Source organism: Nomia melanderi, chromosome 1 (assembly GCF_051020985.1).
Source record: "Nomia melanderi isolate GNS246 chromosome 1, iyNomMela1, whole genome shotgun sequence".
Classification (NCBI taxonomy): domain Eukaryota; kingdom Metazoa; phylum Arthropoda; class Insecta; order Hymenoptera; family Halictidae; genus Nomia; species Nomia melanderi.
The window spans coordinates 24486645-24509016 of NC_134999.1; the positions used below are offsets into that span (position 1 = coordinate 24486645).

General features: G+C 38.3%; 1 protein-coding gene and 1 long non-coding RNA gene across 17 annotated transcripts in view; one reads left to right on the forward strand and one right to left on the reverse strand.

Moving 5' to 3' along the window:
- LOC116428938 (uncharacterized) overlaps positions 1-22372 on the reverse strand; it is a 333442-nt gene that overhangs the window by 101312 nt on the left and 209758 nt on the right. The window lies entirely within an intron of this gene.
- Positions 1-22372, forward strand: part of LOC116428922 (protein muscleblind) — a 438439-nt gene that overhangs the window by 77098 nt on the left and 338969 nt on the right. The window contains exon 4 of one of the 16 annotated variants that reach the window (XM_076365726.1): positions 4857-4886. The exons of the other annotated variants lie outside the window; for them this stretch is intronic. Within the exon in view, the coding sequence (XP_076221841.1) occupies positions 4857-4871 (15 nt within the window). The 3' untranslated portion in view covers positions 4872-4886. Of the gene's footprint in view, positions 1-4856; positions 4887-22372 lie in introns of those variants that run through there. 16 annotated transcript variants of the gene reach the window in all.

Here is a 22372-nt window from a genome sequence, read left to right on the forward strand (position 1 = left end):
CACACGACGACACGCTCCGTGTCCGTGTGTGGGATTTAGGGGGTTTATGTTGCCAGGGAAGGCTTGTAAAAGCTTTCGTTCACGGCGCGGCCCGAGCTTCATCGGAGCCATCGATCTCTCGAGTCGCTTCTGACTGCTTAATTGCGACTCGCGATTGCCAACCGCTTTTGTCCGTTTTTCGGACTGTTGGTCCTCTGTCGATGATATCGTTGTTCGGTCCGTGGCTCCAGACGCAGCTACTTTTGTCCATTTTTCGGACTGTTGTTCTGTCGATGATATTGTTCACTCAGGACTGACGCGTGCGTTTATCGCGAAGCATCGTTTTTTTAGTTGCTGTGTTTGTTTGCTCGAATTCTGTTAATTGAAGTAGTTCTCTTGGAGGTTAGAATATTAGAGACTTTCGAGTTTTTTGCAAATGCGACTTTGACACTAGATTTACGGGACTCTTCAATGTGATTTGAATTTTTCTGTTTTTACAATAAATTATTGACAAAGTAGTACTGATTAGAGTTGAGGAAATCAAAGGGGTTGAGTCATACTGAAGCGATTCCGTCAGAGAGTTGAAAGTAGTTTCAGATAGTAACAGTTGTGATTCTGTTATTATATCTGCATGATAATCGGAAGTATTCGAAATTTCGAGCGTATTTTGGCTAAGATATTCAAAGGCTCTTCCTTCTATCAATTAAGCGATCACACAAAAGCGGCAGTGTAGATCGTAATTGACAAACCATGTTCGAGTTGCGTGAAAATTTGATTCTACGTCAATATTTGGGCCCGATTGCGCTCCCATCGGCGATTATTCACAGTTGACTCATCGGCGAAAGAGGATTTCGGAGCTTCGGTTTGTTCTCTAACGAATAACGATGGCTCCTTTCATCGCGGCGCTTCCGACAGTACATTCACGGAAGTTAAGTTCGATAGAAAACGTACAAAAAGCAGGTTTTCTGAACAATCTAAATCGAGGAACGCGAAACTTTACAATTATCGCGTGATTAAGTAAGTAATCTCACTATTACATCTTAAATCATTAAATCTTACACTTAATTTAGTAATCTTCCTCAAAACGCCTCAGAATTCTTCTCTTCGAATTTCCTTTTCAAACGAAGCTTCTCAAACATTTCACGATTATTGCGTGATTAAGTAATCTCACTATCACATCTTAAATCATTAAATCTTACAATTAATTGAATAATCTTCAAAACGCCTCAGTAATCTTCTCCTCGAATGATTCTTCTCAAACATTTCCTAACTTTCCAAGGGACAGATCGAAGCAAAGCGACTAGCGCCTCGAACGAGCGTTTCCCGTCAGCGACGGAGAAAGGTTCGCACGGAACTTCGTTGCGCGTTTCGTGTATTCTTCCCACGTGAAGTTGGAAAAAGGTGTTCGCGATGTATGCAGGTGACTCGGCTGTTTCGATCGGTGCGCCGGATGCGCCGTAAATTTCCCAGGAACTTGACCCTCGTTACGGATTGTAATTTGCGGTGATTACAGTGGGGAGACATAGGAAAGACGATATCGCCTAAGCATCGATGTGTAATAATTGAATTGCCGGCGGAGTGATAATTATAGTTAGTGGCCCGGTATTCATCGGTGAATGAGGTGATAACGTAATCTGTCCACCGATAACGCGCCAACCGGCCGAACGGCCGTTTTCTGGCTGCAACTCGATAGCTTCGGAACTGTCCGTGATAAAACAGAATACTTTCGACAAAATTCTCGGCTATGGAGTTCATGGTGGTTATAGTTTTGTTCGCGTTATGGTGATTGTGAAGATTCTTTAGTGATAATGGATGTTTCGATTTTTATGTAATTTGTGGAATGTTTGTTTTTTGGGTGGATCATTTTGTATAGAGATTATTCTATGGTAGGAACCTTCAGTTTTTTGTAGAGTTAGTTGGTGTGAAATGACTAATTTAGAAAATGAAGTGATTTAGACGTATTTGCTGATTTTCTTCAAATTTTAGAGGAAGATTTCGTTTGGATAGTTTATTTGTTGAAGTTGGAAGCTCTGTTTCTTAATGTCAGCAGTAAATAATGTTAATAGTGAATAGATGACTTTAAATCTTCAATTTTTGTTCGACTTATTAGATGGCTCAATAAATGATTAAGTGATTTAGAAGAAACTGACGAGCTTAGTTGCTGATTTTCTTGAAATTTCCGAGGAAGATCATTTTGTTTGGACAGTTCATTTACTTTGAAGATGAAAGCTCTGTTTCTTAATGTCGACAGTAATGTTAATAGTGACTTTAAACCTTCAATTTTCATTAGCCTTATTAGATGTCTTACCAAACGCTTAAATGATTCAGAAGAAACTGAGCTTAGTTGCTGATTTCCTTGAAATTTCTATCATTTTCCTTTAAAATTCTCTCACTTTTCCTAAACAAAGAACCTTCCATTTCACAATATCCACAACAAATACCACCAATACTGAATGCTTAAACAACTTTACCCCTTCAATTTCCATTACACAATTAACGTCTCCTCGAGAAGAGCCATCCGCGTCTTCCGAAATTTAAATAAAGCTTGAGCCATTTCCGTTGATGAACTCTTCCCGCGAAACTGTTACCGTAAAAATGTGAGACTGGATGTACCAGGGAAGATGTAGCTTTTTTAATCGCACCTCCCTCTCTTTTACGGCGTCCGTCGACGAAATGTGCGGCGGGGACGTCTCGTTTTCAGAAAACGAGTTTAATCAATACGTAGCAGAACTCTGTAGGCCGTTTGCGAAGGTGCGGGACGTTACACTTGGAAAACTGTCCATTTACCAACCGTGGACTGTGAAGCGATGGTTAACGAAGGGCTGAAGTGCTTTTTTCCTCGGGAAGAGTCGCGTACTGCGAAAAGCTCGGACTTTCGAGTCGCTTTGTCTCTTCGGAGAACGAATATTGGAAAGATCGAATAGAATTTAATCGAATGATGAAAAGTATGGACATTTCACTGTTTAATTATTTTTCTGAATTATTATGTGTTTATTATGGAATACGTGGAATTAGAGTGAATAGTGATGATTATAATTTGTGATGTACACAGTGACGCTTAATAGATCGATCGAACATTTCACTGGCATTTTTCTGAATTATTATGTGTTTATTATTGAATACATGGAATCAGAGTGAATAGTGATGATTATAATAATTTGTGGTGTACAGAGTGACGCTTAACACTTTCTACACTTTTGAAATCTTAGCTTAAAATTATTTCCTCAGTCTAATCAGTTTTCCTCAATCAATGTTTAGACATTTCCTATAATTAATTTCATAACGGTTATTGGAAAAGTTGAAAAAACAATTCAGAATGTAGAAATAGTGTTAATAGATCCATTTTGCAAGTAGTGGAGGTTCTTTTTAATGTGTTTATTTTTTAAACGATCGAGGAATCGACCGCGAATGAAGCTTGAAATATGGCAACGTCGATTAATTACTGAAATGGAGCTGGTTACTTTGGAGGACCGAGTATACTCTCTCGAATTACAAAGTTTGTGGGTTAACGAGAAAATGGAAGATGGGAAATTGGTTAGAAATAAATGGCTCACTTTGTTTATTTGCATGTATCCCTCGTGTGTCTAATTATTCTGGAGTATTTAATACGGAGCTCTCAGTTCACGAATATTCCAATGTCCTGAAATTCCTCTTCAAAAAATATCTTTGTTTCATATATTGCATAGATTGCGCATTTGTTTTTCTGACCTTAATTCAAGAATGTTTCCAAAAATCCCAGGAAAACCAAGGAAAATTGGACAAATTCCAAATCCATGAGAAAACAACGATAAAAACAACACTATTAGCACAAAATTACAAGCGAAAAACAGGAAACCATTTCCAATAATATAATTGCACCGAGATTACACTCCGCCTGCGAAGTGTTAATAAATCGGTATTTGCTGATAAGAGTAAACACACGCAATTAAATATGTATCCTCCGTAAATACGCAGTACTGATTAAATAATGATTAACCTCACTCGACAGATGCAGTTATTTCTCTTTTCCTTGCGAGCGATCAAACTGCACCGAAGCGTTTCGCGTTACGTTCGAACCTTATTTTTCACGAACCTCCAACCTTACCCTCGAGAAACCAACTGGTTCTCTCCGATTGCAGTTCGAACACCCTATATACAAGCCCACAGAACTGTACAAACAACTCTACAAGAGTTCAAGCAAGTCCAAAACCAACTAATGAAAAGCAAACTGGTCTTCATCGATGAAACTATTCATTAAAATTCAAATCCTCAAATTTCCTCCATCATCGAATTTCCTCCTTCCGATTGCAATTGAAACACCCTATATATAGAAGTCTACAGAACTGTACAAACAACTGTACAAAAGTCCAAGCAAGTCAAAACCCTCTAACGAAAAGCAAACTGGTCCTCATCGATGAAACTATTCATTAAAATTCAAATCCTCGAATTTCCTCCATCATCGAATTTCCTCCCTCCGATTACAGTTCCAACACCCTATATACAAGTCTACAGAACCGTACAAACAACTCCACAAAAGTTCAAGCAAGTCCAAAACCTTTTAACGAAAAGCAAACCAGTCCTCATCGATGAAACTCATTAAAATTCACTCGAATTTCGTCCCTCGAATTACACTTCGTACACCCTATATACTCTACATCATCCAAACAAAACTCCGCAAGTCGAACCCTCTAAAAGCAAACCAGTCCTCAAAAACTCACAACAATTCAAATCGAATTTTCATCAGCATCGCTAAGGGTCAAGAAGTTAATTCTTCCAAAACCTGTTCTGCATTGTCACGGATGCGCCGGAAAGGTCACGATTGGTTCAAAGTAGAAAAATGTGGAAAACGACAGACGAAAAGGAATTGGTCGATTACCGAAAGCATGGTGTACTTTCAGGAACACCCTGTATGACCGTAGACGACGTGGGCCCGAGGAAACCGGTCTTGAGGCTCTCTTGAAGTCGTCGACTCGTGACCTTCAAAGCGGCGAGCAGCAGAGCACTGCTATGCAGTTACCATGCAATATCGTGCTGCCCCCTTGGAACCAGCCCACGAGTTCTCGACTTTTACGGCTCGAGAACTCTATCCCGGGCTAGCCCGTGCTATCTTGAGACGCGGGCTAGGATAGTTCCCTCGCCGAGTTTGAAATATCGGACAGACCGGGAACCGATTCCAGTGACCGCCTTGGAAATTACAAATGTCGGCGCTGTCGCTTTCCCGGATCTGAGGATAACCGGTTGAAACAGAATGTATCTGAAGTTTGTCGATCTTTTCGATAAATTAATGGTGAAATGACTTTGAGCCTTCAATTTTCGTTAACTTAGATGATTAACTTAATCATTTGTTACTCTGTCTAATAAGTCTAAGTGATTTTGAAAGTGGCGAGCTTAATTGCTGATTTTTTTGCAATTTCCGAGGAAGATCATTTCGTTTGGACAGTTACTTTGAAGATGAAAGCTCTGTTTCTTAATGTCGACAATGAATGAAATTAATAGTGAATAATTGACTTTAAATACCTCTCTCTTTTCAATAAATTAATGGCAAAGTAGTTGTATCAATCATAGTTGAAAAATAAATAGGGCAAGGGTTAATTGAGTGAATTCTAACAACTCGATTTACTATTCAACATGTTAACACGATTTTTAGACCGTTTAATTTCTAGTTCTTCCTTAATATAACATTTTAGATATCTACAACACAAATCCAAAGTAAAATGTACAAAATCGAATTTCTTATTCTCTACCGTAAGTTAGAAATGTCGGTTTGATCGATGTTTAACCGTTCGAATCCCAAGCGACAAGATGGCGGTTCTCCGTCGCACTGCCAAAATTGCGTCTATCGGTTCGTAGAATCACACGAAGCTTATTTATTCCTTTCCTTGTAATTACTCACTTCTATTTTTGTTATCACCCGCTTAGAAGTGGAAAAATATAACGACCTTGAAATTTGTTCTTGTAGAAATAGAAAAGCGTCATTCAGTTTCGAAATTTAATCGAAGCGCGATCCTGCCATTTTTCGACTGGGTGTCTGCAAATATCGGTGGAACTCGAACGGTTAAAAATGTAACACTGAAATTAAGTGTTTTTAATTAATTAATACATATAATGCTGAAATTTAGGCGTTCAATGTGTTAACACACTCTGTAAACACTCTATACACTCAACCATGTCATTTATACCGTTAAACTTCCTGAATAAATTTCGAAAATTTTCCATTGTCAATCTACAAAAACGTCTAGACCATCAACTTCTGCAAATGGTGTCAGTCGAAACTCCGTAGACGTTCGACAAGTCCGCAAACATGGCGTCGCGCGTCCTCATAGAAATTTATCAGACGTTTAGCGAGCAGGTTCGGCACGTAAACTCATTCGGCGGCGAAAAAAGAATTCCAGGCGCGAGTTTCAATCCGCTCGGGATTCAAACCGCGTCCGGCTCGTTACCTTCGCAATTAAAAAACCGTCAATCAAAGTTTAACGAAGAATTCAATCGATTCGTTAAATCGGCAAGGCGTCCGGCTCGGAAGACGGACGGGTACGAAGACTGGCTGCTGAAGGAAGAATGGCATGGTAGCGAAAGTAACAAAGAAAGAACATGTTTTTAACATTCTATAACAATTTCGTGGACTTTAGATCAAAATTTCTATTAGTAATCTTGCATCTTTGTTTCAAATTGTGACGTTTCTCAAATATGTAAATTTCCTCTGGCACTGGTTAAAGCATGACTTACTAATAGTTTAATTATTCAATTTGTCAATAAAATGTTCAGTATCATCTCTAACTCACAAATTTTCAATGTTTCATACAGAAACGACTCAAAATCCTTCACTTGCCTTACCTTGCAACACTCTGCCATTCAGTTTGGTTTCCCAGAACGTTCCCATAAAAATTCCTTACAATAACTGGCAAACCGATAGGACGCAGTAATAAATACAGTTGAAACTACTCAACACATTGCTCAATATAACCATCGTTCCACATTCCCCGGTACATTAACATTCAAATAATCAGCGTCGCTTTCTTGCAGTGTTCCTCGGTTATCCTTAAACGATCAGCATTGCACTCTGGCAGTGTGTAATTTCATAAACTCCCTACATCACTATCATTACCGAAGCAGTACACTCAAATTATCTCTCACGAGCATGCGATATAATTTCAGTTTTTCCGTTGTACTCGGCTACAAAATATCCGGCCGTCCACGTAACACGCGTCACAAAATTCTCTGGCGAGCGTTTCGATCATTAAGATATAAAATTAGTCTCTTCGAAGTAAACTGTTAACAATTTTCTAGCGAATAATCTACTCACTGTTATAATTCTATATGTTGGCAACCTTCACTCTTACAATTCAATTTGAGTAAAACACAGTACAAACTCCAAGAGTATCTGTTCAGACTTTGATTCAGTTAGAATTCAATTCTCGTAGTGCTAAATGAATTTTAATAATTTCTCAGAGAAGCATTTACCTTTCTAATAGCAAAAAGAACACTAAATAAACTCCATAAGTTTCCCATATCAAATCTATCGACCGAAACATAATCAACTCTTGAAACTTAACCACAAATGCCTAAACCAAAGAAACACTCCATAAGTTTCCCATATCAAATCTATTGACGAAACTACCCAACACTTTCTACCGAATAATCAACTCTTCCTAAAACTGAACCACAAATGCCTAAATGAAAGAAACACTAAGTTTCCCATATCAAATCCACCTAAAAGACGCTACAACTTCAGCAACAAACTCTTAATCGATTCAAGGCGTCAACAAACGATCAAACTAAAGAAAAATTAAAATAAAATCTATCTCCATCAGATTCCCCATATCCGAGGAACGTCGTTGAAACCGGCGAAATCGAAATCGGACAATCGAGGCGCTTCCTTGTCAGAGCCATCGCTGTATCCGGTTTTTGCCGTGGAAGTTCGGGGACACGACGCGGACAGTAACGCCGGCGATTTTTCGCCATCGGTGCTCTCGCGGCGGTATCCAGTGGGAGGACCGGTTTCACAGTGGCTTAAATCCTGTTATGCCCGCGCGGCGTAAGCCGCTTGCTTTCACGGACAAGCGCGAGTCCTCGGTGTGCGCCGCGTTCGTTGTCGCTCGCCTCGTTGCCCGTTGCTGGTCGCTGGTCGCCCGTTGTCGCTCCCCGTGTTCGCCGCGCTGATTTCTCCCCTCTGGTCTAGAAAGCGTCGCAGGGAAGGTTTCCACTAAAATAGGACTCGGCCGGGTATTATTACATCGGCGGGTCGTAAAGATCGCGAAAGGCGGGGACGCGGCGGGCAAACCGTGGAGGAATTTTTCTCGCGTCGATAACGACCCATTGTCCAGTCCGTCGCTGAACGATACCCGTGAAAAAGAAGGGTTTACGAGCGGATCGGCTCGGGCCACGAAATTTCTCGCTCGTGTATTTTCATTATCGATTCGCTCGGCGCCCCTCTCGCCACCCCCATTTGTAACTGTAACGACGGGACCACGTCGTTATTATAAAACGGGGGAAAACCCGGCCTCGCCGAGCTTTATCGCCGTTTCCCGCGACGGATCGTCTTGCGGCTTTTTACGATTGTTTGTTACATCACGGAGGAATCGGGAATGCGATGAATTTCGATTGATGCGACGTGATCCCGGATGATTTGATACAAAATTATAAACTCTGGGATTTACTATTAACCTTTTTGTATTGCGTGAATACGTGAAATGTTGTGAAAATAGCTTTGTTCCTTATTTTATGTGTGATTTCTTGGTAAATGGTGGTCTGAAGTTGGTGTATGGATGGAGGAATTTTACGGGATGAGTTACTCGGACATGGTTTTCGTGGGAATGATTCCGTGGATTTTTGGAGGTTTACTTCGTTTGTATGTGTTGTTGTCTTCGAGAAATATGTTGAGACAGTGAAGCCAAAGGTAGAAGACAAGAAAGTGAGATCATACTTTCATCTTGTTGATGTTTTGCATCGCTTTTCTGTTCATTAACGTCGCTTGTCAAACAGTCTTTGAATTACTCGTAGTTACGTCGAAAGCCGCACGATTTTAACAAAGACGATGTTTTTTTAAATGAACTCAAAGACAAATCACAAGTGAATCGAGAAACAAAGCTTTTTTATCCTAATATTTCAGACACCGATGCATTATACATAATTCAATATTAAATATTAAATTTTATAGTTTTACTGCATCAAATCAAGTGGTGACTGAGAGTCAAAGGGTTAATATAACGATATACCAATGATGAAATGATTAGATGTAAGGATTAATCCGTTGCCTTATGATTTACTTCTCAACTGTACTGATAGAACGACTACTGTTAATAATTTAGTATAAAATTAATTATATTTACTCTAAAGCTTAGAGATTAATAATAGGCAAGTAATAATTTATGTTAGAAATTAGTAACGCTTAAATTTGTCGAATTGGTTCTGAAATTTTCATCAATCTGACACATTATTATAAGAGTTACCTAATTAGATCACAAACATTGTCATTACAAGACACCAAAAGACATTCATTCAAATAAAACGCTTCATCTCTCGAACAAAATCAAAAATTGATACCGATAAAGCGCGTCGCGCGACCCGCCATTTTGTCGCACCGCGAGCCGCCATAGCGCTCAGCACTGAAGCGTCACTATTCACGAAAAGGCGCGCGTCATTAGACAAGTTCCCCTGAACATTCAGCGAAAAATCACGATGGATATCGAGAGAACTCTACTCTACTCTGCCAGAACAATTTTCCGACCCGCAGGCGTCAAGTTTGCAACATTGTCGGCGGTCCTCGTCGCCGACTTTCGGAGGCAGTGTTAAGGAGATTTACAATCGTCGTTTCGGCCACCGTAAACGAAGCATTTTCGGGAGCAAACGATCGCAGTTAAACCCTCCCTGGAACGCCGCCGGGGAACATTTAAGGGAGCAACGGCGAAATTTTCGGGCGATCCGCTCGGATATGTTGCCGCGCGACGCCAAGAGATATCGCCAGGATAATAGCGTCGTTTTATACCGTGCTGATATATTGCGGCTAACAATGTATTCAGACTACTAGACACTGAATGCCAAACCGAGCCACTCGCCATTTTTTCCGACGATTCCGACAAATTGCTTGCAATGGACTCTTGCGGCTAAATTCTAGCGTTTTATAGAGAAACTGACAGCTTTCGGCTTTCTTGGACGTTGATTCACTCGATTTGGGCAGTTTTGAAGCTTGAGTATCATGCGTTTCAAGACAAAAGAATATTTAGTTATGGTTCATTAAATGATTCGGACAAATTGCTTAAGCTGGATTCTTGTGCGGCTAGATTCTAGCGTTTTATAGAGAAACTGACAACTGCGTTTCGGCTTTCTTCGAACGTTGATTCACTCGATGTTGGCAATTTTGAATGTCGAATATCATATTTCAAGACGAAAGAATATTTTGGACAAAAGAATATTTATGGTTCACTCAGTTGAATGATTGTTTCAGTGCTGATCACCTAATGCGCTGACATTCAGCTAGAACGTGCAACAAAATGCGGTTCAATTAAATGATTCAACCCTTCGCACTCGAGAGGTGACTCACCACTTGATTTGCAAAATTATAAAATTGAATATTTAGTATTTTAAATGAAACTTTGTATTGCTATGGGAAATATTTAAATAAAATTACTTTGTTCCTCAGAATGCTTGTGATTTTCCTTCGAGTTAACTTCAAAGAATCGTCTTCGCCTCATCAAAGAATGTTAAATATTTCTAGTGAGAAACTTCCGAGTGCAAAGGGTTAATACTCTATTGTTTTCGTATTCTGCTCTATGAAAGTATAACGGGTGACGGAATTACACATTACATGAGGTGTAACATAATGCAAGCAACTGAAACATTATCCTCGGTGATCCGATAGCTGTCGTTTAAGAATATTCTAGAGACGCTCACAAAGGATACTCTTTCGCTCTAGATTCTCAGGGATTAACAATCATTTGCAACCTCCAAGAACTAGACAGCTCAAACTGCCATTCCCAATTCCTACAATCATCAAGACATATCTTCAGAGATATTTTCAGGAAACTGAAGAAACTAACCCTAGAACTAAGCTCAAAATCACATTCCCAATTCCTGCAATCATCAAACAGACAAATATCTCTAACAAATTGAAGAAATTTAGCAGTCGAACTGAATTTGAAATCATCTAAACCAGCTACTGGTTTCAGTTCATCAAAAAGACATTTCCGGGAAACTGAAGAAACTAACCGTAGAACTAAGCTCAAAATCACATTCCCAATTCCTGCAATCATCAAAATCATCTCTGAGAAACTGAAGAAACTTAACACTCGAACTGAATTTGAAATCATCTAAACTAGCTACTGTTTCAGTTGATTTCGAGAACTCTCAGCAAAGTTGTACGTCAAAACACATATCCGAATGCGTTTCAGTTGGCTCGTTTCATAAACGGAGTGGCTTCGAAATCATGGGGATCGAGTGTGGCGTGGGAGGGGGTGAATTAAGAGGGGACTAGAGTTATTGTGGGGGAAGGCGGGGTTAATGGGTTTCGAGGACACTGGCGCTACACCAGGAGATCTCACGCTCCGTCTGTTAAGAACGATGGAACTGCCTTCGCGAAGCGTTAAGTTCGAGGAATATGAGGCGCGAAAGGGATTTCTTTTCGCGGTGGCCGTTGAATTTAAATCGCCGGTACACTCGGGGATTCAGGGAAAAGGTCATGGCCGACGATTCGATACCCTTTAGCCCTCGCGCATCGGAAGTCTGACCTTTCTCTGGAGATTAACCCTTTGCGATAGGCGACTCCCAGGTGATCGAGAGGATTTTGTACAGTCAAATTATTAACTTTTGTATTTAACATTAAGTTTTGTATACTGCAATACGTGAAATATTGAAGAGAAATAGCTTTGTTCCTTAATTTATGTGTGATTTCTTGATAAATTCATTTTGCAGAATCTTAGAAGAAACTATAATCTTCAATTGAAAGCCTAATCACAATAGACAGTTTCCAAAGAATCCAAAATTCCTCGTTAACTCTTAGAAAGTAGAATCAGATGCTTTCTTTCTAATCATTTTTATTTCTCCTATTACTCCCAAAAAACTGTAACGATTATTTAAATCGGATCATAATTTGAACAGCATTACTGCTAGTGTTTGCAAAAATAAAAAAAAAGAAGCATCGCTCGGCATTTGTCGACCAAATTGCCTAAACACACGGTAGTTCCGTCCATATTGCGTCGATCGAGGTGCAGACTCGCGGAAATCGTCGCGTCGCAGCCATAGATGCTCACTTCTTTTCATTCTAATCATTCATTTTCATTTCTCTTATTACCTTAAAAAACTGCAACGATCATTTGAATTTGATCACAATTTGAACAGCAGTAATTCAAATCAATGTTTGCAAAAATAGAAAAGAAGAAGCATCGCTCGGCGTTTGTCGATCAAATTTCCTAAACACACGAGCCTATGTCCGTTCATATTGCGTCGATCGGGGCGCAGACTCGCGGAAATCGTCGCGTCGCAGCCATACATCAGATCTATACGTCCCGAGGACACTGTGAGTCACCGGTGACTGATTAGATACCAATCCATCTGCCGCGCGACCCGATAGCCGCATCCGCCAGGATATTAATCACGATGGATCTTGGTGATAAACGATTTCGGCAGCGACGCTAATGATATTACCGATCGCGAAGTTGATTCCGGGGACCGCGAATCTCAGATCTCTGGGACCGTTCCTCTCGCCTGAACGGTTACGTTATCGGCCGGCAGCTGTTCGTTGCGTCACCGATCCGCTCGAAAAATTACGGTAAATCGTTCGTGCAACAGGACTCGAATGGTCTGATGTAAACCGAGCGTGAATATATTTAGCTACACATCCGATGTTCACTGAACCCATGCTCCACATCGTTTTACGGAATCTCGCGAAATGTTTGCTTCGGAACCGGTGCACGTTTCGTTCGCAGCTTTTGGTTTCGTCTCGCTGTTTTTCGGATAGTTGATAGTTAGGATTGATAATTGGTCGCAATTGATAGGTCGAATTCATACTGAAGTTTAAGAATTTAGTGTTATGTAAAGAGTTCGTTGGATTAACTTAGGGAATTTCGAATTTAATGCTTTAACGTGAAGAATTTGATAGAGTAAGTTAGGGAATTTGCGAATTTAGTGTTTTAACGTAAAGAATTCGATAGAGTAACATAGGGAATTCGAATATTCGATGATTATCGGTGCATCAAGCATAAGAGTTCGTGAATTTAGTGTTGCAATGTGAAGAATTCGTTAGAGTAGCTTAGAGAATTCGAATATTCGATGATTACCGGTTTATCAAGCATAAGAATTCGCGAATTTAGTGTTTTAACCCTTTGCGGACGAATGTCACTTCGCCGAGCTGAAACTTTCATGCTTGTAATACCAAGTTGCAAACAAATGATTCAACTACTCAAATAGCAAGCAATCACTACATTTCCTTATTCCCTATTGATCAAGCATTCAATATCTCTAATTTCTGAGATTTTGCAGAAGGTTCTCTATACTCTAAATCTTCGTCCACAAAGGATTATCGTAAAGAATTCGTTAGAGTAACTTAGGAAATTCGAATATTCGATGATTTATCAAGCATGCGGTCGCTCAGAAGCAATTCCAAAATGTTTATACAACTCAGAATCAACAAAAAGAGCTTTCAAACCTAGAGAAATCAAGTGAATCCTCGAATACCAGAAGCAAACATCGAAAAATCGACTTAGTCCTCAATTAGCGACTCAATTTGCGACGTTAACACTTTGACTGCTACGTCAGCGTTTCATACATCAACTTAACAATGAATTTCCTCTGTAGCGTAGGGAACTGAATTTTGTTAGATGTAATAAACATAGAAATGACAGTAGTGCAACTGTTACAAAGAATCTCTTTTTATTTACCGTTCTATTAACACTAGATTTACGGACGTTTATTCCAAACATTATTCTATTGTTTCCAAAAAACTAAGTGTTCGTCTATATAAATCGCGAAAATGATGACTTTAAAACCAGACCATTGCAATGCGTATTCGCATAACTGCACGAATGAAAATCGACTTAAACTGATACTAAATAAATAATTAAAAAATGCAATATCCGTCAAATTGACGGGTTTCGTAAGTCTAGTGTTAAGAGAACTGTTCTTGCATGAGACTTTCAGTGTTTATTTGACAGTCAACGTGTTAATAATTCATCACTAACATCAGACTCCCACGTCCACCTCGATACATCGAACACGAGTTCAACAAAACCCGAAACACCCAGAAACCTCTGGATCTATCCGCTGCAGTTCAAACTTCCCCAAAGTTCGATCGCGGTTGTATAATAAACGAAAAGCACTATCAGAGCCGCGCACTATTCGAATAAATAATGCGTGTTCCGGTGGAATATTTAAAACGAGACGGCTGGCCGGTCAATCAATGCGATCTACATCGAGATTCTATGATAATTATCAGCCGGCGAAATGTGATTATCGGACAGATGTGGTCGGCGCGTGTCGGAGAGCTGCGCGCGGACGCGGAGAACAACTGTTCCCATGCGCTCGGCGTGCTCGCGCGTTTTATTGCATTTGCATGAGCATACAGCGTGCGTGCGTGCGCGCGCGTGTCGATCGTTAAAGAGTGCTGGTCGGCTTCCCACGCTAAGCTGGCGAGAAAGAGCGACGACTGCGACGATCTACGACGACGACGACGACGACGACGGCGCGGCGCCGGCGACGTCGACGCCAGCCGCCGCGTCGACGGCTGCTATATAATACAGCCACTCTAACGGTTAGTCCGAGAGACTCCTTTGATGCGGAAATGGAATTGCCCGGAATTCGCGGGAATCGATGATTGCGGGAATAAGGGAGCTCTGTTGGTTTTCAATCTGTTAGCGTTTAACACTTTGACTGCCACGTCACTCGAATTCGGGTGATTTTTTACAGAAACTTGGACGTTAACCCCTTAACGCGAGAATCTGTGATTTGAGTAATTTCACTGAGGAATTCGTTAACCCTTTGCACTCCAAAGGTGCCTCTCAGCCATTTGATTGGTGCATGAGAATTTTTATAGAATTTGGATATGTGTAACACGAATTCGAAGTGAAATTTAGAACATCGAGTTCATTAGTCTCTTCTGTAAGTTATAAATTTTGGTTTGATCGATATAATCGACGCTCGCGTTTTTAGTAGTTGAAGTTTAGTCAATGTGTTAACCACTTGTGCTGGAAATGAATTTAGAGATTTGGCAAAGTCTGGTGAATTTTGTTTTTAACTATTTTATGATATGTGCACTTTGTTTGTTGATTATTCTGTATAGAGTGATACATTTCGAAGTAATCTAATAGTAATGCAACGAGATTGTCAATGTGTGAAAGACATCATTTTTTCCAGTGCAAGTGGAAAAGATAAAGAATTCATCGTTGAAAGAATTAGTATCAAGCTTTACGATGACGTGTGTACTCAAACACAGTTGATTGGTTAACCTTTGCTCTTGGAAGTTTGAAATATCTAAGATTTTTAGGCGACATTCTTTGAGAAGTGATAGAACGTTGAGTTAAAAAACGAACTTCTATATTTCGCTTGAGAGGCGCATTTCAATCGCTTGATTCGATATAGCATAATAATAAACTCAAACATATGATATTAAGCTTCTACAATGCATCAATATGTGAAATATTGTATAATAACTTCCCTTAATTTTCAAAGAATGTTCACAGAAAATGTTGAATATCTCCATTAAAGCCTTCGATTGCAAACACAGTTAACTTTTTGCTCTAGAAAGTTTTTCAATGGAAATAATCAACATTTTCTGACGAGATATAGGTGATATTGTTTGAAATTCATTCATTCATTAATAAATTAAGCAACAGAGATAATATATAGATTAAACATTAAATATTCAACTTCATAGTTGTGTTGTATCGAAACATGTGGTGACTGAGAGTCATCTCTCGAGTGTAAAGGGTTAACTGCTTAACTCTAAAGATAAATTACAATATCACTACCATCTTACGATAAATAATAAATCGTGTTAAGCTTCTATGATGCATCAATACGTGAAATATTGTATAATAACTTCCTTAATTCTCAAAGAATATTTATTACAGAAAATATTGAATATTTCCAGTGAAGCCTTCGAATGCAACGACAGTTGGTTAACTCAAAAGATAAATTACAATATCACTATCAGTGTCTTACAACAAAGGAATGTTACAATAATGCGTGTCAGCGACTCTGCAAATTCAGCGCCATAGCCGTTCCCAGCGTCCATTTTTTCGCTTCCGCCTTGTCTCTCCTCGTCTCGTCCAAAGCCTCTTTCCTTTCGCTTCGATCACGTCGAGACAGCTCCTCGACAGCGCTAGGCCACCCTTCTGGCTACCGTTAGCGTCGCCTAATGATTATCGACTCCCCGATATCGGTGCCCTTGTTATCAGCGATTCAGGGGACGCTACTCGTATAGTTCATTCTGCGGTCGAGTCATGTAATTTCTTTCCTCGAACCGTTCTTACATATTTCACGCTTAACACTGGATTCACGGAACACGCAATTGCTGAATTCTACGTTTCGCAGCCTCGAACTTCGATAATAACTTGATGATAATACTTTATGATAATAACTTCGATTTATGGTGAAATGCGAACGCTTGTCTCCATTTGTTTCTCTCCTGAATCCAATTTCGAATATTTGGATGTGTCTACTTCGTTTTTATCTTGTTAAATTGACTTGTTTCACTATCAATTATTAGAGACACGCGATTTTTACGAAGACAATTGCACAGAACTCGCTACACAATTCAACTTTCAACTTTTAACTTAACATTGAGCGCCGGCGACTTAAAAGCTTCGATATGTAGAATATCGAATAAAAAACTAATCCTTCGACTATAATAAACTTTGAGAAGCACCAACCATATTCTGCATTGTGCACTGTATTTTCTAATTATGTAGAATTGTGTAGAATATTGCTCGTTTCATCCATCAATGAGTTTTACTCAGTCACTTGATTCAGCTCATAGGAAATTATCAAGTTTCATATTTAATGTTAAGCTTCGATATGTGGAATATTGAATAAAAAACTAATCCTTCGACTACGATAGACTTTGAGAACACAGTAGAAATCATTGACTTTGTATTCTGCATTGAATTCTCAGTCTAGATACTAAGAATTCCCCATTAACACATTGAACGCAACGTATCATCCACTCAGCCCAAATGCCTTCATCATAATTTTCTTTCATAATTCGACAATAGCGACGTTAATGATAAGAAAAAGGGTGTAGAATGTCAACAAGATTAACCCTTTGCACTTGAGAATATTTTTCTCGATAAACATTCATTATTTTCAACGTCAATGATATTTTCTGCAATTAACGTAAAGAAATACCTCGCATAAATTAAGTGACTATCTTATTCCGACGTTCCATCTGTTCGTACATTTCAATTTAATCTTGAATTTTCAATTTTACAATTTTCTTGGGTCAAATCAAAGACTGAAGACGTTAAAACACAATGAAAATCGTTGATTGCCAGAAAACGCGAGTTTCATCAATACGAAATGAATTTAGTTTCCTGTACGAAGAATATTAGACATAAATACACGCCGCCAGCGAGCGTGTTAAACGTTGACGTTAAACGATGAGTCTAATACTGGGAACAGTCTGCCTTTATCTCGTGCATGCGAAGAATTGAGAAACTAGAAATTCCAAGTAGAACTGTCATACGTTGCCTTCTCAGATTTCGACGGTTATATACGTTTTGACTCTCAGAAAAGAGATTCATGATTCAAAAAGGTGTCAGTACTTCATTAAAAATATTTAGAGAGAAAAATGGAATAAAAATCCAGGTTGTTTTGTAACCTATTGGCAACTGCACCTAATTTTTATGGTATTCCTAGCGAAAACGTAAAATGCTATAACATTTCTTCCCTCTTTTATTTTCCTTAGTACAAAATCTGGATGTGTGGGGAATCTAATAATTTTAGGGTAGTTTCTTTAAGATTCATTAAAATATCTAACATCATTCTTGGTGCAATATTCGAGCCTACAGAGTTCAAAGGGTTAAAATTCTCTCTAAAAAATTCCATTAATCTCAGATTGTCCCACCGTCATTTGCACGAGGCATTAAATTTCACGAAAAAAACCTCTAACCATACAAATCGATGATCACCGCATTGATCGCACAGCAGAGAATTAATTCGCATTCACCTCTGATTTAAATATTAATACATCGACTGTTTATTTCAATCCAGACTCGCGGTGCGAACATTCTGCCGGGGTTCGAAAGGGTTGGGAACATTCTATGGCGAAATATAAAATAAGGCTCTAAATTCATTAGGGCGAGAGGGGAGGGCCGATCGCAGGAACACCTGCTTTCGACCTGATTCCAGCATTTTACGTCTCTGTTTCACCGCGCGCTCTCGTCGCGCCCCTTTTAGCCGCTGAGCAAATGATTTGATTAGAGAACAATGGCTTTCCATTAACAATCCTGCCTCTCCCTTCGCCCTTGCTGACCGTCTCTTCTCGCCGCCGCTGCCTGTCAGCCGGCTAACCCCTCGGACAAACGCTCTCTGACACCGGTCGCGGACCCCGGAGGAATCTGTTTAAAAATTCACCGGAATCTCCTACGGCCCTATGAAAACTTCAGAAACTTTCGTAGTGCGAGAAGCATTCCGATGTCCGTTTCACTAATTCAAACGGTAACGAGCGCTTCATATTTACGTATTTACCGGTGACCGTGAAACGAAATTCTTTGCTTCCTCGCAGAACTGCGTCTTATCGGAAGAGGACAGTTATCTAGTGGACAATTTGATAGGTAGATGGAAACGAACCTTTAAACCAGTCGAAACAAATTAGTTAACCCTTTGCACTCCAAGAGTTTTCTACCAAAAATACCCAACACTTCCCGATGAAATATAGTTAACATTTCTTGAAACTGGCTTCACGAAAAATCGTATATAAATTGAAGAAAGAGGCTGTTTTATTTGAATATTTCACATAGATTATTATGATACATTAGTATCATACGAAACTTAACATTAAATATTATACTCCATAATTTTTCTGTGCCAAATCGAGTGGTGACTGAGGTACCTTTGAAAATTATAATTGATTCCGAAGAACTGTCGCGCGACCCGCCATTTTGTCGCAACGCGAGACGCCGCAGCGCTCAGCACTCAACGGTATTTATAAACAGTTTATAAATATTTTTCAATGAAATTGTAGATTCTGAAAGCGATCGTTAATGAATGATGGTTGCAGGTCATCCTTTATTAAGTTATTACTGCATTATCAGTTGCTCTCATAAATATTCAGACATGTTGATCACAAAATTATTCGTATATTTATTTATCATGTGTACCGAACTTTGATAGCTTGAAATACTTATTCCAATAAATGATCGAATCAAAATCGAACAGGCTCAGATTGCACTCTTTAAATTTAATATATCAATTTCGAAACAGTAAAAGATATATCTTTTATATATTTATGTTGGAGTAAGTTTAATATGTTGCAACGAAATTCGGTGAACACAGAATAAATAAATATATAGAGATTTTTAGTATTCGAATATTAATAGGAGTAAATGTATTCTATTAACACTAAAACTAGCAGTTCAATTGACATTTGAAAATTTATAGAAACTCCAAGATCTGTTCAGACTTTGATATACAATTGAATTTGCAGTGCCAAATGAATTCCTTTAATTTCTCAGAGAAACATTCGTTACCTTTCTAATAGTTGCAGAAAGGACATCAGGTAATTGAAGGTAATAAGGTAATAAAAGGTGACTCAGTTATCACTTGATTTGACACAGAAAAACAACACAGTCGAATATTTAGTACTTTAAATTAGACTTTGTACTGCTATGTGAAATATTTGAATAAAAGCTTCGTTGCTTAATTTATCTGTGAATTATCGTTAAGTTTCAAACAATATCGTCTACATCTCGTCGAAAAATATTGAAAATTTCCAGTAAAAAACTTTTTCAAGAAATATTCATTATCCTGATGAAATATCAATGATATGTTTCACAACTAACATAAAGACCTTGTATAAATTAAGTGACAGAACTAGTTTATTTCGAAGTTCCATGTGTCGATACATTATATAAAATTTGATATTCTAAATTTATATTCTAAATTTCATTTACCATATCATAATATATATTATACACATATGGAATAATATATCATATATATTCATTAATCATTTTGTTCGGTCAAATCAAACGATTGAAAGGCGCTCGAGTGCAAAGGATTAATATAACACGAACTTTGAATTAATTGGTCTCCCATTCGAAATCCGAATCAACAGTGGACTTTCAATGATTTCAATAATTTTCAAGCCATGCAACGAGCTTGTTTGGTTCTCGGCAAATAAAACGAGGAATTAAGGGAGGCGGTGCATTCGTAACGCAATCTTCGAGAGGAGTTCTCGAAGTTGTACGTATTACAGGTAGTTTGTAAATGACGTTACGCCTCAATTCCAAGCAAGTAATACGTAGTGCACACACGTATGTACGTACGAGCTGGTAGTTATGTGGGCACCGATATCGAGGGTCGATAATCGTTAACGTTGGTTAACGATAGTTACGAAGTTAGGTAGCAGGCGCATTCACCGCGCTGCAACTGAAACGGAAGATGGAAAACTACGAACAAAACGGGATTATCCGATACTCGAGATTTATGGGAACGAAATTCGAAAGAAAGTAGCAGTACGTGTTGGTAAATAAAAATTGCAATGTTAATTGAGGCGTGCAAATATTTTTTCAGTGAACTTAACAAGAGAACTACAAAATAAAACTTGTAGAAACTTATCAAGAAATTGATTTAGATGAATGCTGTTAAGATATTAACAATATTTAGATAGAATTGTTAGTAAGATTTCTTATCAAATTTTCCTTATGCTTTGGCTTGCTACATTAGAACTAGTAAAATTGTTATAAAAATAAACATTTATTAAGTTCTCAATCTCCTTATATTCTAGTTACAAACTATCTCCCTAAATGTTGTTAGTTTGTAACTAGAATATAAGGAAATTGAGAACTCAATAAATGTTAGTTTTATAACAATTTTACTAGTTCTACTGTAGCAAGACAAAGCATAAGAGAAATCTGATGAGAAATCTTATTAACATTTACTGGAAATATAGAAAATGATTCAATTTACTATAAACCGTTTAGTAATTAAATATTCGGATAATAATTTCCGTTTCTAATAATCTTAATCTTTTGTTACAGGTGAGTTCCCCATAGATTCTCTGTAACGCCTTCCACACGTAAGTGTTTAACTCGAATTTTATACAGCAAAATACACAAGAGACAGAATATGATATTAAATCATTGAGTAGCTTAATTATTGCACGTACAGCTGAATATCAGCAAATTAGCTAGCATTATTTATGATATAGGAATCATTGTTTCATTGAGAGAAACTGTATTCTATTTGGTTCACCCTTAATTTTTGTGTTCTCCAGCCTTCACATATAAATTTGAGATGAAACGTTCATATTTGGAACAGCAAATTGCAAACGAATGATGTAATTCCTCAAACAGCAAGATATTCATAGTTTCCTTTTTTCCTATTGTTCAAGCATTCTGTAAGAAAGTTCCATGCTGATCCTTTGCTGTTCGACTAACTAAATCACTCAACTTTGATATGAAATATTCGACTTAAATATGAAAATTTCATCTAAACGTCAACATTCATCCAGAAGTGAATAATTCAATCGAATATATATTACTTCTATAATCTATTACTAATAATAGATATCACAAACTGAATAACATCGATACAAGATCGATTCCTATTAGATCAAGCTCAAGATCCTCGTTACGCCAAGGTGTCAACCCTTAGCAGTCCTCGAATTCGAATTCAAAATAAACTATTCCTTCATTCGAATTCGAAATAAACTATTCCTCTGCAATCAACTATTACACTTGAAAGGCATAACCTACTTAGAATTTCTCTGTTTCCAATAGACTCTTAATGACAAAGTAGCCGTCTCGAGTTGAGAAAGATGTCATAGGCCAATATATTATAATTATTACAACCTCTACCTTTTTCAACAATTTTTTCTATATTTATTTTCTATCACAATTGTACCATTTAAAGGTAACATCTCAATGACTCCCATATTCTTAAATAAATAAACAGAGCATGATATTATGCTGCAATCGAATGAACTAACGTCGAACCTCAGAGAAATCAAGAGCACTTCGGACAGCAAAGGGTTAATCTTAAAATCTTGATCATAAATTTCTTCTATATTTATTTGTATCACAATTGTACCATTTAAAGGTAACATCTCAACGACTCTCAAATATTCTTAAATAAATAAACAGAGCGTCTTAACCTGAATTGAATGAACTAACGTCGAACCTCAGAGAAACCAAGAGCACCTCGGCCAGCAAAGGGTTAATCTTAAAATCGTCTTCCGTTTTTCCTCTGAAACATTCGGCTTAAT